This window comes from Bacillus rossius, chromosome 16 (assembly GCF_032445375.1).
Source record: "Bacillus rossius redtenbacheri isolate Brsri chromosome 16, Brsri_v3, whole genome shotgun sequence".
NCBI classification, from domain to species: domain Eukaryota; kingdom Metazoa; phylum Arthropoda; class Insecta; order Phasmatodea; family Bacillidae; genus Bacillus; species Bacillus rossius.
In genome coordinates this window covers 20682110-20699825 of record NC_086343.1, presented here as the reverse complement: position 1 = coordinate 20699825, position 17716 = coordinate 20682110, and the positions used below count along the sequence as shown (strand labels likewise).

At 40.4% G+C, this 17716-nt stretch overlaps 1 protein-coding gene across 2 annotated transcripts; it reads left to right on the top strand.

The window, feature by feature from the left end:
• The first annotated feature begins 4184 nt into the window (after positions 1–4184).
• Positions 4185–13266, top strand: LOC134540033 (decapping and exoribonuclease protein). 2 transcript variants are annotated; one of them, XM_063382472.1, is made up of 5 exons: positions 4185–4538; positions 5993–6216; positions 10482–10713; positions 11083–11218; positions 11854–13198. In XM_063382472.1, the coding sequence occupies exons 2-5, from the start codon at positions 6177–6179 to the stop codon at positions 12097–12099; spliced, it is 654 nt and encodes a 217-aa protein (XP_063238542.1). In that variant the 5' UTR covers positions 4185–4538; positions 5993–6176; the 3' UTR covers positions 12100–13198. The 2 variants fall into 2 exon arrangements, with proteins under 2 accessions (XP_063238542.1, XP_063238541.1); XM_063382471.1 differs by having other exon boundaries at positions 4188–4962; positions 11854–13266.
• The last annotated feature ends 4450 nt before the right edge of the window (positions 13267–17716 follow it).

Genomic DNA, 17716 nt, shown 5'->3' with positions numbered 1-17716 from the left:
ATACAATCGCAATATCCAGCATCTTTACCCTCAGCTGACTGCAGATTTACAACTCTTCTGGTATACGGGATATAAACACAACCAATCTATATGGGAGGATTACAGATGTTACTTTGAACACAACCTAACCAACGCCAGTGGAAATTTACAAGACGACCTTCAGACAGGCTATGACATGTTTCAAGATGTGGTCACATCAGCTATTAGATTAAGCGCCCCAAGTAAAGTTCCACAAAATAGACTCAAAAAACTGTATTGTCGATGGTGGACAGCGGAATGTTACCATCTGAATTTACTTCGCATTCAAGCTTTAAGGTCTTACCAGTAATTCAGTAGTAGAACTAACATGCTCAACTATTTGTCTGCACTGGCACAATTAAAAGTAACATTTAGAACTACAAAGCATAATTACTGGAGACTCTACCATAGTACACTCTCAAAGAGTTCATCTTCTGATATTTGGAGAGTCATTAATAGTCTGAACAAGGAAAATGCATCATGTTTCAACCAAATACCATCTGATGCTATGATCCAGGACTTCCATAAATATGTTACTCCTGACTATGTGCCATCGGATGTAGAAATAAACTACCCACCTAATGATGCTACTGTAAGAAGAATAACACCAAAAGACTTTCATAATACCGATATGTTGACAGAACTCATTACATAGGAAAATTATAGTACATTACTCTTAAACTGTAAGAGATAATCTGGAATAGATGGGACACCTTATAAAAATATCTACAATCTTCCACAAGTTGCCCACGAGATCTTAATAAATTTGTCCACGGAATGATACCACATGGATACATCCCAAATCAGTGGAAGGAGAGTATTGAAACCATGATATTGAAACCTAACAAAGATCCTACTATTGTTTCTTATTTTCGACTCATAACTCTAATGTCCCGTCTTTCTAAAATGTTTGAACACATACTGAAAAACTGGCTTGAATGGTGGCTGGAAGCACACCATCTTATGCGCTGACGTCGTCCGACCGAAGGCCACCCTAAAGCCTGACCTGCAACCGCCAGTATTCGACCCCGCTAACGGAACGCGCCCCTAGCCATGGCCCACCCGAGTCAGGCGAGCGCCGCGGAAGACAAGGTAGAATCCGGCCCCATAATAACCAGACCGACACTACAGTTAACCCCTCTGATAAATCACACGCAGAATAAAAACAACATTGTGTATAGGTTAAACGTTCTCTCAATGAAAATGCGACGTAGGAGTGCCCGGGCACTTACGTGTGAAAATGTGTCAGTATGTGTGCGAGTGTCCCCCTGGCGGCCTTCTGCCTGTATTAATTAAGTGTTTCAGGTGACATAATTGTTACCTCCCTATGTTGGGTTTTTAATCCCCACCAGAGCGGTCCAACAAAATACGAACAGTCTCTGGTGTGACTTACAGTTCAAAAACATAATCCGTAAACATGCTAAATCTAAATCATAGAAGGGATGTGTAATTTAAATTTAGTTTGAATAATTAATGTAAGAATTTAGCGCTCTTAAAATCTCTTGTTAACTTGTTAATTTGGAAAATAACATAATGAGGTCAGCCTCGGCGCGAGAGGACACCGAGCCTCGGCCGGACACCATGACATCACGGCAGTACAGTGCGACTCGTGGACCGGGGCGGACGCACGTCCCACGGAGAGGCAGCATCCTTTCTCTACACTGAAGTAACTCCTGGTAAATATAGTCATGCCACCGAAACTTTTTTTTATTAAGCTCTCCGTGCGTACCCGGTCCAACCTTTCGGCCGCGTAAATTAAAAACTCCCTGCACCACACTTGGTCCGCGGGGCAGTTTGCCAGCATACAGCACGGGCCGCCTCCCGAAACCCTGAACTTTTGTTAAAGTCACGCGCCCCGGCGCTGACCTCACCAACGTAGGACTTGGACTAAGTTAGCTGCAGTCCGCGCTCCACCACAGTGGGCGCGAACACCGCCTTGAAGCAAAGACATACGGGATTGGCCGCCTACAATCACACTCAACGCCTTATTCACGTAACATTTTTAGTAATTTTGTGCAACGCCTTATTCACGTAACATTTTTAGTAAATTTGTGCAACGTCTTATTCACGTAACATTTTAGAGTGACTCTGTGTAATGTTTAACTTGTGTATTACGTGACGTCAGCTTCTGTACGACGTGGTGTGTAATCCACTGTATTACGCCAAACCCACAGTCGCATGAATAAACGGCGCACGTCATTTGCCGCATTAATTCAGCGCCTAATTAATCAGTTATACAAACCCCCAACCACCACCAAGTAGGGAATCCTTCATATCCCACGCAACACCGCCGACGGTCCTAGTGGGCCACGCAGGGGCAACCGCCCCCACGACCCTCCTCTCGACTAGGAACAGAGCTAGTCTGGCGCCCACCCGGAAACATTCCATTGATAACAGCCTTTCCCGCTAGGAACCACACCGGGTCTCGAACCCGAGTCCTCGGACGACGGCAGCGCAGGGAGAAGTTTGGATTCCTCCATGCTAGATTAACCACTGATTCTGTGACCATACTCCTAAGGTGGATATAAGAAGCTCTGGATCATAAGGGTATCCTCATTACATTTTTTCTAGTTTTCACGGCTGCATTTGATACTGTCAATGTGTCAGTCCTGGTAAAAAGCTGGGAGCATTGGGTTACCCTCTTTCCCTCATCAATGTTCTCTATCAGTTTCTTACATGTAGAACTACTTACATCAAAATTGGGAACTGTATTATATCAGGTAGATGTATCACGGACTTCAAGGTGTGGTATTGAGCCCTATATTCTTCATTCTTTATACATAGGACCTTTTAGTTAACATTGGCCCCTACATAAGATCCATTGAATGCTAATGACATATTTCTATATTATTTGTCAGTTACCTACTATCGACCATGCAGTGGGCTCTCTATAACATTTGGAACAATGGGAAACAGACAACACCCTTACAGTATCAAATGAGAAGACAAGGATTGTAATATTTACAAGAAAACATTCGGATCTATTCTCTGTCAATCTTACTATACTCAACTACAGATTGTCAGTGGTGAAACATTACAAGTTACAAACTGGTCAGCAATAGTAAATGAGTTGGAGATCCTTTTACTCTCATGTTACCTATTTTATAAAGCCTTATTAGGGCCAAAATTGACTATAGTTGTATGTTTATGACGTTTGTGGCTAACACTAGGCTTTCTGACTTACAAGTCCTACAAAATAAATGCTTTTGCATGTATTTAGGGGCATTGCAATCATTTCCTATCACAGTTCTCCATGTGGAATCAAATACAGAGCCTTATCACCAATGCCGGATGCAGCTATCAAATACAATGGCTTAAGGCATCTTTCTATCAGAAGAGCCCGCTATCCACCATAATTTTTTTTCCAGATGAACTCTTCCTTAGGAAATTACTTGTTTTAAATTTTTTTGCGGAATATTTGCGAAGTAAACGATATAGTGTTTATTTAATTGTTAGATGCTGTCTCATCTGTGTCCTTTAGTTTGTCTGTTTTGTTTGAAATTACATCATTTTTCTGATCTGATAGTCAATAAATCTTTGTAGATTGTAAAAAACGTGTTCTGGTTATGAAACACTGTTTTAGGGCGCGGTTACACGGGACCCTGAACTACTTCAGGTGAACATGTTTAAGTAAACACGTTTACAAACGCGAAAGTGTGCGGTTACACGGTAGTTGCTGAAAAGTGTGTTTAGCTCTAAAACCGATTGTCTACTGTCAACGAATGACTGTGTTGTTGATCTCTATTTTTTAATTGCATCCAGAAAACGCGGGATTTTCTCACTTGTTTATACAGCAGTATCAGCAGAAATGAAATGTGTTTACATATTGCTCAATATTTTTTTACAAATCGGGAATTCAAACATGCACAGTACAATTTTTAAACTTATTTTTTATTATTTTTTGAGCGAGAGTACCTATCTCAGTTTTAAGAAAATTAAGGTCAGGATAAATTAAAAAATATATGTAATTATCTGTTGGTTTTTTTTTTTGTTGCATTCGGTAAAATATTACTCGAACTTGTGCCAGAAACACTTTCCATCTTTGAATTTCTGCAAAAGACTGTTTATATTCTAACCAGCCAATCAGAGGCTAATGTAGAAGATATGTCGATCTGAACTACTTTGCCAACCTGTTTAAGTTAAATGAGAAATGGCCTCGAACGAAACATGTTCAGACTGTGAGTAACCGCACTCAACAGCTGAACATGTTCACCTGAAGTAGTTCAGACTCCCGTGTAACCGCGCCCTTAATACAAATGCAAGGATGGTAAATTCATTTCGTGATGGCAAAAGGTTTTCAAAAGACGAGAGAAAAAAATGTGCCGAAATCGCCCATTATAATACACGGAAATTTGATTTTCGCGGGCGTTATGCAGGACAAGCCGCTAGGATCGCTGCAGTCATGTGTCGCCTGCGCTCGCCAAGTTAAATGGCCTGAGTTTCCTATAATGTTCTTCTTGATGTTCTTCTACAATATTTGGTTTAGTAGTTCAAAACAAAAGTTGACGCATAACCATATGGTAAACAAAGCTAAATGTTATTTTGAGGTTAAAGTGAAAAGCAATTTCAATATTTTAACTTGAATGGTTTATGGCAAAGAAATCCAGTTATGTCTGGAAATAATGTAAATATGTCAAGTAATAATAAATGTTTTTACATTAATGTGTACCCAGAATATCGCGACCTAAGCTTCCGAAACGTTGAAGTGCTTGGATACTTCAGCCTGGACAGTGAGAGAGGTTTTCACGCAGATTTAAGTCAGTTAAAGTATTTAAAAGCACCTAACGGTGGTGCACCGGTGCACTATGATCTCAACCATAGACTGAACGACGTGATTAAAAAAGGTGATCAGGACGAGAAGCTGGACAATCTGTTAAAATGGATTCTCAATGACGAACGTGTGTGGAAGTCACGTGGCACCACACAGGTCGCGGAGGGTGAAAGGTAAAGTACCGTACAACCATTCAGGAAGGGAGAGGAGGTACAGCTTCAAGTATTTTAAGGTCACAAGATCAAGCGGTGTAGATTACCTGTGTGTGTGAGGGAAAAAAGCAGCCTCGGGCAGAGATTGGTGATGATGTACCTACCAGATGCTGATTTGGGAAGTGTGACAAATTATTATTTTCTGCCAGTAAGTATAAGTTATGGGAAAATTTTGAAAAACCAACAAAGAGATGACCATGCGAGAAGCACAGTGTGCCCAAATGAATTCCTGCCACTTTCAGCATTTGGCCTTGTCTCAGTTTTTGTAAATGCTAACTTTAGCAGAAATTGTAGCCTCTTAAATTGTGATGACAGATTATTGGGAATTATTGGAATGCTGAGAATGTGCTCTCCCCTTTAGCTGCTTCAGTGAGAATAATCTCCTTTATGATGTTTCTGCCCAGCTCTGTGATGCAGCCTAAGTAGGTCTAACACTGCACAATTTCAGTGCATCAACCTTAAGCATGTGGGAAGGCACTTAACTTCTAGGCAAGACGTGATGGACATACCAGACGATAGTGCATATCAAAATCAAGGCAACGCCGTTTGTTGACTAAACTGTTATTAGCACTATTAGTTCGCTAACTGCTGTGAGCTCTACTAAGCTCATGGGTCTTGTCAAGGAGAAGGATAGGAAGTTGCCAGACCTTACTATGTGTATGACCGTGTGGCAGACATTGAGAAATGACACTCACTCGCTGTTTGTATGTCTATAACTTACCTCTTATGATTTTCTATTTTAAAACCAAATTTACCGCCTTTTCACTCCGTTAGGGATGGAATTTTAGAATTATATAGTCTAGGTGTTAATCCAGGATGTCAGCTAGCTGAATGCCAAATTTCATCCAAATTTGTTCAGGGGTTCGGGCGTGATTAACAAACATTCATAGGTATTTTTAATATTACATAGTTGGATGTCGTGATTTACGGTTTTGTGCATTACTTAATGGGGATTACTAAAATTAAAACTGATTTTTGTTTATTTTTGCAGGACTCCTGTGCACTTTGTTTCGTACCGTGGACTGCTGAGCAAACTGCTGTCCACACCATACGAGAATTTTGATGGGTGGATAATCTGCGCGTCCATCTGGAAGGGGACAATCTACTTGTGCGCCAAGGAAACAGAAGAACACAAGCAGAAACGTGCACACGAGACTCTGGAGCAGAAGAGATTTATGATGTGGGGACGAAAATTTGAGCAGTACGTGTTGGCAGGTGAATATAACTAACTACACAGAATGTCCCAAAACTTAACGTAAAGTCAAAAGTTAACGGGCCAATGTTAATTAGAATAAAAAAAAAAATGAAAAGTGCCACGGTTTTTAAGTTAAGGGGCCCGCCTTGTCGGGGGTTTATGTGAGTTAGTGAGGTTGGATGTTAAGCGCGATGCTTGCTGGTATTTTTAGCGCAATATAGCCTCCAAGTGCAAGTCTCTGAACTGGCGTGCAGTCTTTTTGTCATCACAGGACAACTGTGAAATATGAACGGTGATCGTAACATTATATGGCCGAGAAATGAAGATAAAGATGTAATGCAAGGCCCTTGAGTGCTTTCAAGAATCTGTACTGGTTGTTTTACCCCTAAAAATTACTCCGAAAATACACGTTTCAGCCATTTTAACTCTTCTAAAAATTCAGTTAAAAAACTTAATCCGAATTTAAAAGTACTTTTAGGCCCTCAGCGAACTCTTAAATGCTTTTTGTAAGCAGACTCCACCTGGATGTCTTGAGTATTTCTGAAATCACATTTTTCCTGTGTGTGTGCCCGGGTAGGCGGAGCCCTTAAAGGCATTTTTTTTCAAAAGTTTTGTTATCCCCACTCTCTGCCAAAATATTATATACTGATTGTTATTATGTAATCCTGAATAATCCTTCTATTGATAAAACTTAAAAATGAAATCAAACATACAAAACTTTGGGCTGAAATTTTTTTTTTGCTAGACTAATGTGGCAAAAAGTATTTAACCTGCTTTAATAAGCTTTCTTTTAAAATAAATTGCTAAGTTAGAATAGTAACCTTTTTACATTATGAATAGTCAAAGTTACCTACCCGATTATAAATTTTTGCCACATAAGTTGACCAAAACATTTTTGCCCTTAAATTATGAAAATGCATGTAACTAAAAAATTATGCCACTTTTTTTAAATTTTGGTTTTATTGAACTGTAATTAATTTGCTTATCAACTGTTCTCAGCTTGATGTTGAATTTTAGGATATCCTATGATCATATATATATATATATATGAGCCTATATATATGCAAGAAATGTTACCTTGACTTAAAAACTATTGCAGATAAAATTGAATCATGGCATAAACATCTTTTCTCAGGCATGTTCAGTACCACTGCCATGCTGGATTATGGAACATCATATTTTTAATGTGCATACCAAATAAAAATAAATATACGGTACAGTGGTTTATAAAATAAGTTATATTAAGCTACTCTATGGAAAGAATAAATACAGATGAGCATTACTGTTTGAAAATGTCTCGGATATGTTGCCTTCATGATTCAGATCCCTTCTTGAAAAACAATCATTAGGTAAATGTTACCAGCTACAAAACAAACACTTCTGGTAATGAAAACTACAGCAACGATAATCTCTGAGCAAACTAAAAATGCCGGCCGTAGTAATGCGACCTGGCATCCAAGGTCAACAGATGAAATTCACTCAAAACAATCTGAATGCGAAGGGCTGGATTGTGCTGAATTGCAGAATGCCGGGTGTAAAACCTTTCACTGTGTTGTGATTAGACTTAAACAATGTTCTGCCTTCACAGCAGTTGTATTTAAACATAATCAAAGTAATGTTCTTTAGACAAATAGGGTACTAATATTCAACAATGCTTTGACCTTGAGTTGTTCATTTCTCCGGAGCGGTCGCTGAGAGGGTTTTGTAGCGTGGTGAAACCGTCCGGACTCAGAAACTCGCATTCCACTGCGCAACTGCCTGCGACATCACGCGAGTTGCAAACGGATGGGCTATATATAGCACAAGCCAGTATACGTCAACTCACACTATGTCACAAAGTAGGGAAGGTAGCGGAGAAGTGGTGGGGGTACATGCGCACGGTTTTTTATACACACAGTGGGCAAGGGACAGGGAGGGAGGCTCGCCGGCGCCGGCTAATGCAGACATTAGACATCTGCCCCGTGCTGTCACTGGCCATCTCAATGAAAGATTTAAAAAATATCTTTTCACGCAAAGCGTTTATTTTGTGTAGGCTGGCTGCGGCTTCTGAACGTAGGAGCACACACGCGAGTGAGAGAAGAAAAAAAAAATGAGTGGCGTCTTCCACTAATCACCGGCACCCAATTATCTCGACACCTGACACATTTCTAATGTCCGCTGCGGAGGGTCGCCAATCACCAGCGCTCTGCTAGTAAACTAATTATGAGAGAACAATTTTTTTACTCTACACAAATGAGGAAAAAGTTTTTTTTTCCGAACTCCACCTCATAATGTCCGCACCCCATTTTTTTGTCAAAAATGTAGCCTAATTACTGCGTACATTATGTGAGTAAATACGGTGTTCAGCTCCCAGTCAAGTTGGAAATTTTTAAATTGTGAAAAATTTTTTCATCAGGTCTAGGCATATGTGTGTAGTACTTACTTCGTAAAGATACTGCAGAAGGCAATGTCAAACCATTGTAGAATTACCCTACCGAAACCTTGGATGTGTCGCTGCTTCCATTATTGTGGCATTGTGTGGTGACTTAATGCTGACAAGGAGTAAAATTCATGTCACCTAGGTGTATAACTGAAATTAATTATAATATCAGATTGATTAATAACACTAGCAAGATTTCAGGAAAAAATATATAATAGATTTTTTTTTTTATCGCTTTGTTTCATCTAATCTCTGTGTTCTATCGTTCATATAATTGTACTGAGTAGCTATTAGGATAACTGAATCCATTATTTTCTATTTACGTCGCTAGATGTATTCCACATGATTAGCCGGTATTATACATATATGTTGGAATATAACCAGCAGTATTACGACACTGCACACCTCCGGCTAGCTCAAAATCAGGTCTAGAATGCACACATTTGAACACTTGAAATAAGTTGGGCACTGAAAAAATATTACAAGGCATACAAAACATCCGACTGACTCAAAAACACAAATTTATTGTTTGCCGTTACAGTAATTTTGAAAATTATATACTGTTCTCAAGTAAATCCTGTGGTTGCTTGTGACTCGCGGTACAAGCCGAAGAACTTCGTCCTCGGAACAATGACGAAATTACTTACTCATCTTATGGGCTGTTACCTACCACTGTGACCAATATTTCTAATTAAAAAGTTCCGAAATACAAAAAGAAGGTTAAAATGTAGACGGTATAGCCCTGACCACAGCTGCAAAATTACCTCCCTCTACACTCTTTGTTGAATCTGAGCCAACTCCCGACACGCGACCTCTTGATACAATGTGCAGACGCTGACTGACTCCATGAACATCCTTTGTTCTCCGAGAGGGAAACAGGACTCTCATGTGAAGTAACTTACAACCAATCACAAAAATACACAGAAAAATATCAGCCAGTACTGACACACTGCAACAGCACTTCAACCATATCATGAGTCTTTCCCACGCACAAGTACTTCTGTCTCTCTCCAATGCTTACTTACGTAACTGGCAAACTATTGCCTCAGCCAGCATTCAAACAGAGAATCATTGTAAAAAAAAATACAAAAGAAAATTACATGAACACACTTAAAACTTAACCAACCAGCAAAAAATAGGTAACAGCAACTTGAAACGACTTAGTTAAATGAAGTGCAGAAACTAATCTCTTTGTGTTTCAAATTTTTCTTGAAGTGCTAAATAAACTATCTGAAATCATGTAGCAATGGCCAACACACAAAAAAAAATATTTTATGTCATTTTTTGGATGAAATAATTTAGGCCTAGTCAATGATAGATTTTCCCTTTCTGAAATAATTTTCCTAGAATATGTGATCTTTATAATACTAGATATTTGATGAGATTTGAGGCTTTGAAGATTTGAGTGACTCAACCCTGGTTAATATACAAAAATTTAAAAAAAAATTGTATTAGTAGTATGTAATAGGGAAATCTAACACAAGTGCTCGGGATGCATGGTGCAGGTCTGTGATCAGCCGCCATCTTGGATTTTGGTGTCAAAATTCCCAGTATGACATTAAATATTACTCAAAAATCTTTTTGAAGATATAGGCCTCACTTTGAGGTATATGGCCCCTCTCAGGAAAATTGGTGTCTCTTGAGGGAATCCGGGAATTCTTCCCTCAAAACGGGCATTTTTCCCCTTGAAATAGGGAATATATGTAGTCGTTTTTGAGGAAAAAAAGGGAATTTTGACACGAAAATCCAAGATGGCGACCAGTCGTAGACATGCACCCCACCGTGAACCCTGTGCCAGACTTCCCTATTGTACACTACTTGCAGCTGATGAGTGTTTTAGTGTGTACCCTGGTGTTGTGTGTCCAGACACCGTGGACGGCACGCCCGATGCCGACCGCCCCGTCAACGAGAACGAGGAGCTGTGCGTGGTGTACGGCTCCAGGGTGAACACACACAGCCTGCTGTACGGAGCCGAGATGGACGGCGTGGACAGCAGGGAGGAGTTGCGCTCGTACCAAGATCTGCGGAGAGCGCGATTCGTGGAGTTGAAGACCCACAGGATGATACAGAAGCGAGCTCACGAAAGCTCTTTCAAAAAGTAAGAAAACCTGTTTTTTTCAATTCGTGAGGTAAGAATGCCCGCAAATCAGGCCTGTTTTATCATGGGCTGTACTCACTTCATTTGGAGGTGTGGCAATAATTTTCTGACTTGGATTCATGAAATTGTAACCAACTTAGATTTGTAGAACCTGATTTACCATTTATAAAAACTAAACACAGCACACAGTCTGTCTTGAATATTGCGAAAGGTAAGGTATTAAAAGAAACGGGTGTGTGCATTTACGTACGTGCGTTAGAAGTTATACTTACTTGGTGTAGTAAAAAAAGTAACTTTAATTTTGCATGCAAATAACGAAGCAAACACATTGCCAGCAAACTGTTACAGCGATGTTGCACGTGCTTGCAGGTATAAACTACGGAGCGTGTGGTGCCAAGCGGCCCCGGTTGCGATCGACTGCGTGCTGTTTGGGCACCGCAGCGACGACGGCATTGTCAAGGTGCTCAACAGATTCAACATTGATGAAATCCTCGATGAGTCAGCTGTAAGTATAGACTGTGACTGGGTAGTCGTACGTCCGTAATTTCTGTACGGACATAATTTTTTTTTTTGCAAAGTATTAGTAAACGTCGCCTCCTAGAAGCATGGCTGTAGGGCCATGTGCAAAGTTACCGGGAGCCGACGTTGGGTTTTCAGTGGCAAAGAAACACAAACATTACAAAACTACTTACACTTTAATTAACACTGGAGTTTTAAATCTCAGCTGTGGAAAATAGCACAATAAACTAACAAACTGATTATCATTCTTTATGCTGCCTAGTAGCCTAGTACACTCGTTGCACAGTTCACGTAAGTACATGACTGTTTATGATTGGGGGGCTGAGCCTATTTAGATAATTACAGTTATTTAATTTTTATGCATCATGATGGAAACAATGTGCAGTCAAATCTTAATTGTTAGCACTTTTTTTTCTTTCCACATAGCTCATATGTAAGCAGCCAGGAAAACAATTGTTATAAAAATAGATTTTAACGCGTATACAATTCCAAGTCCGCAGTAGTACAAAACAGGGTTGTTAGGGTCGCTACTGTTAAACGCTCCGTATCTTGCAAGATTACAGTTAAACTGACCGCTGCTGATTGAATTAGTTGAAGCGAAGCCGTGTTATTTTCTTTCAGGAATGGCAGGCCTGGGAGTCTGACAAGTGCTTGGACTTCATGAACAAATTCCTGGAGGAAGTGAAGAAGAGCGCGAAGCAGCATCTGCCAGAGAACAGTCCGGACTCTGTCATCAAGTTTGAGTGGCAGCTGGGGCAGGCACGAGTGAGGGCAGACGTCATCGTCGGCCCCTCGGAGTACAGTTTCCTGCCCAAGTGGTTCACCGACAACTTCCAGCACTCCGTTCAAGTCGTCAAGCAAACGTGATTCGAACCGTTGTGCAAGTCAGCTTCCTGTTGTGTGATGTGCAGTATATAAATTACTTTTTTTATACTATTACAAGTTTCATTTTAAAATATATAGGTTTTAACTTCTGTGGTTTTAAGTCTACGTGGTCTGAAGACAAAGAGTGAAAATTTAAGATGGAATATTAGAAGAAGAAAAAAACATTCCGCCATATGCATTGCCAATTATTGTACTACACACATTGTTTATCATGTCTATTAAAGACTTTGTAATACTACGGTATTATCAGACTAACTGAAACTGTTTATTATTGTTTTACGTTCGAGGTTAATACCGCTTCCCGATACTTTCGGCAGTGTTTTGTTTTGTTCCACGCATGGCGGCGCGCGCATCTCGTGCTGTGTCGTCATGACAACTGCTAAAATAAATAATCGCGCGGCGTTTGGAACAGCTTTAACGAGCCTATGCTTGATTGATATTGACATTTCATTGGCTTCATTAAAAAGGACGCTAACGTGTCGCGGCCGTGATTGGCTCTTTTCAATTAACAATTTAATTTCGGCAAGAGAGAAGAGAAAGAGTGGAAAATGACGCCATTTAGTGCGTGTGGTAGTGTATTCCCTCTGGGAATATTTCGTTCGTGGCGATGCTAATTTTGGCGTTATTGATCTGGAAATTACGTCAAAATACTGGGCAATGTTAATTGACGCCCTGTAATTGAATGCAGAATAATCGCATTCAATTCACGTGAGTGACGAAGTATTTTACGAACGACATTAAGCATCTATAGTTAAGGTATGGTCTGCATCATCGCTATATAATAAAATTGACGTAAATTTTACCGTCAACGTAAACGAACTATAATTTTATAAACTTTGGATTATTATCAAATTAGTAGAACATTGACTTTCGGCGATTAACGGCAAATTTACTCACATTAGCACAAACTATATGTACACAAGTCCAGAAGTCTTTTGGTTAGGCGTTTCATGCTCGAGCAAGCCGGAGCAAAACCCCAAAACTTTTACTCAGTGAACAATTTTAGGAACTTTATTTATTTTGTATTTTATTCAAGAGTCAGGTTATCTACGACATCTCATAGACTTTATTTAATATTTGTTTGTTTGGTTATTATTTCCATGACTCGAGGTTTCTCATTATGGTTAAAACAATAAAATAAGTTTTTTTTGTGTTATTTTGTTGTTAATTATTGATGACCTCTGGCACCCTAGTATTAAGTCCTGGAATAACGTTCTGAGTAATTAAAAATGGAAAATCTTAGTTTCATCACGTACACGTTTGTGTACAGAAGGGAATAAGAGACACAACATTTTTTTCTGGCGCACGAACTGTGGGGCCCGATAGTGTGCATATTTGTATTGTGTTTTGTGTGGTAAATTAAAACAGTAAATATGGAAACTAGGGGAAGGAGTAGACTGGTCAGTCAGGACAGCTCCAGGGACAGCAGTGTGGAGTCTACACACTCTGTAGATGTGTCTGTTCCCACATCACCTAGCCAAGTACATAACACAGATTTTGTTACCCCAGTAACACATGCTGGAGCGGCTAGAGTAGATGTGACACAACCCCAAGCTACCACCACACCACACACACCTTTGCCTTTATTGCCAGCTGCAATAAGTAATGAAACAAGTGCTAGCTTGCTCATCATGCTGCAGAGCATGTGGCAGGAGGTGAAAGCTAACCACAAACAACAACAAGCTAGTTTAGAAAAACAGAGTGCTAAGTTAGAGGAGAGTCTCCAGGGCACTAGTGCTAGGCTAGAAGAACAGAATGCTAGGTTGGAGGAGAATCTTCGACAGCAATTGGACAAACAACAACAAGAACAAAATGCTAGGTTGGAGGAGAATCTCAATAGCACTAAAGATAGCATTAAACAACAACTGGAAGTCATAGATAGCACCCTTAAAAGTGAAATGGGTGAAGTAAAAAGTAGTGTGGCTGCTATTTCTGTGCGGTTGGCAGAACACGAAAGCTACACTGATACACAGTTGCAGCTAATACAACAGCAGTGCAGTAGTACTACAACTAGGTTAGCAACAGAGTTAAATACCCAGACCAGCCAGCTGAATGACAGGTTAAATCAATTAGCTGAGCAAGCTGCTCAGAACAGCTGTAGTCTGGAAAATATACAATCTACATGCCAGACCATGATTGAAAATGTAGTAATCAATCACACCACAGACATGAGGGAGCAGGTGGACACATTAGTGAAAAGGCAGACAGAGTTTTCAATGGACATAGAGCAGCAGGTAGGCAAGCTACAAGAGAAGGTATTGCAGTTGAGGGTAGACAATCTTACTCGCACCTCCAGTCACCATGTAGCATTGGCCCCAGCCCTGAACACCAATGCCAATGAAATCCTCAGTAGCTGTGATTCACCGCAAGTTGAGCAACCTGAGCTCCCAATCACACGCTCCAACCCCGCTAACACACACACCACCTTGGATCCCGTTGCAGTGATGCACCACCCGGCACGCCAATGGTCAGAGGCGATGCCTAGGTTCTCTGCTCATGAAGGAGAGAATCCAATGAGATTCCTTCGACGTTTCGAGGAATACGCTGACATGTTCAGGCTAAGTGATACTGAACGCCTGAAATGCATGGCAACTGCACTGAGAGACCATGCGTATTACTGGTGGGAGGTATTACAAAGTACTATCACTTCCTACCAAGAATTCAAAAGCCATTTCAAACAGCAGTTTTGGAATGTGAAAATACAGGGAACACTGAGAGCACGTCTGCATACCGAGCGGTATGATAGCAAGAAGAACCGAACTCTGGAGACACACTTGTCTCAAATGTTCGAGAGGACGCGCTACCTCGAACCAGAGATGGGTGATATTGAGTTCATGGCGATGGTGACCTCCCAGCTACCCATCAAGTACCAAGTACATTTGACAGAGCGTAGCTTCAACAATATCACAGAGTTCCGCGAACAGGTCCTCGCTTTCGACCGGCTGGAGCGGCTGTCCAGGAACAACAATAGTGAGGTGGAGAAAGACCTCAAGCCTACACATCAGAAGGCAGCACCACTCTACACACCCTGGCAGCGTGGTAACGACGGCGGCAAGGCCAACGTCCACTGCACGTCATGGCAGCCTGCGAAACAGCACCGGACAGGGAAGTGGAAGACCAGGAGGGAATTCCAACCTCAACATCAAGGAAACCGCCAGTCGAAGAAACCCTACACCCACAACCAAAACCAGTGGTGGGGAAAGCAGTACCGTCCTGAAGATCCAAATGGAAGGCCACCCAGGTGGGAGTACAGGAGTTACTCTAACCGTCAGCCGCCCAACAATATGCAACAGCATATGTTGCATCCCCCTGTAGCAGACACCGCTCCTGTGAATCAATCACCAGCGAGTTTCTCTACACTCAACCATCCTCCAACCACATCGTATCCCATGCAGCGAGGATATTTTGCTCGGCAGCAGCCGATCCCGCCCAACTGCACAGTCACGCAGCCTCAGCAGACTGCGAATTGCAGCTACTCTCAAGCTGTAATTGAGGAGCATTAAAATAATTATGCTCAGTAAGGTTGGATGTATTACCACCAACCTTATACCCGGAAGTAACACACCTGGTCATGACATGGAGGGGCTAATAACAGAAAGAGTGAATAGAAGAAGAAATTGAAGAACTGGTACGAGATAAATTAACAAGAGAAGCCAACCTTAGGAAGAAAAGGAAGCCAGCATCCAGGATCAGTAAATTCACTGTAGGAGACTTAGTTCTACGCCGTACAGCACCAACTAGTAACAAGTGGGCTCATCTAGCGAAGAAACTATTTTTATTGTACTCAGGTCCCTACAAAGTAGTAGCTGTGGAGAAATGTAACTGCTACACTCTACAGGACCCTGATACAGGAAAAATTGTAGGTAATTACAACTTAAGTCAACTTAGGCCTTACAAAACACCTGTGGTGAATTAGAACACCAAATATGTACCATTATTACTTGTGTTATGCTAAAAACCATTGTATTGTTTATGTTGCTAAGGAAATTTAATTATATATATCCTCATGAGTTGATAGAGGTAATCCAGGTGTATAGGTACCTCATTGCTTCGATATGGTAATTTATATTCGAAGAATTAGGGTGTTTGTCAGTTGATGATTTTATTCCAACTGATATTTGTGCTTGGAGCATATGTGTTGCCTGAGCGTTGGTTTGGTACATTGTCCTAGAGAGACATACCAAATATTATGTACTGTGTGTACAGTTACTGTGTTGAGACACAGTTATTATCACCCTATTAGTCGAGTTCGACCATATTAGCAATGGATATACACGTGAAGTTTTAAATAAAATTTGGCATAAGATGTGTACAAACACTATGTGACATATTACAATGTATAACTAATGCAACACACAACTAAATACTACATATAATTAATGGCCTAAAGATTAGTTGACTAATATCCTACTAAATGAACACACTTGTTGGTATGAGTACTTACAGTTTGATCCAGGCTACTGCCTTGCCCCTACCTATGCTTCTTCATCGTCTAGTAGTTAATAATGCACTTTGATTGGGTTCCCACAGGACACCCGAAACTATAAGTGGATATCAACTTCATCCACACTCTTATGAATAGGATGTAAAAACACTCCACTTTATATTGAGAAAAGAAGAAATGAAAGATAAAGAATTTTAAAGATTGTCTTTAATGAACAGCTTTAAAAACATAAACACTATACACTAGCACTCAATCAATAATATTTATCTTGAGGTTATTGTCATTATTTCATAGCTGAGAAGCAAATAGTGTCTCTTCTTGTAAATAAGTGTAGCTATTGTATAACATGTGATGAAGGAAAATATTCACATATATGTGAGAAGCATATTAAATATGCTAATATGTTATTGAAAGCCCAATATTATTGACAAATCTCAATTAAGAAATTGAATGTAATTATTTACTAGGTGAAGATATTATGTTGATAACATCCATAAAATATATTTTATTTATTCATCACCTACAACAAAGGTAAACAATAACATGTTGTTGTTATTGCAAAGTACTATGCAATGTTATTGTTGCAAATACTGTTTATTTATGCATTACTTTATTATTTAACAGGTTTATTATGTGTTCAATTAATGTTTATATTTATTATTAAGTTGTTATGAATTATTAAGTTTATGAGTTTGAGGAATCTCGAGTCATTTAATTTATGTTAGATTAGGGGAGCAAGAGAAGAAGAGGGGTTAGTGATAGCATGAGGCACGATCACAGGACGCTGTATATTCATATCGCGCAAGTGATAAGAACTGTTATAGGACGTGTGATTAACGTGTGTGTGTCTTCTGATTGCCGACGAACTGAACGAGTTTTGTTGCGGTCCCCTTCGACACCGTCTGCAGCAGTAGATGCAGCAGCAGCAGCAGCAGCAGCAGCAGCAGTAGTCCAAGGCACATGTAGAGTCATGTGTTGGACATTTGACTCAGCAGCTCGTACCAGTTGGTACGACCCCAGCGAACACGCCGCAGACCCGGTGGGTCCGCATCAGCACGACACCACAGCATCCATCGTGAGGTCATTGGTGACATCAGGTGATGCGATCATCGATGAACAGCACACTGGTCCAGCAGTCTTCACGACGTCGATCGC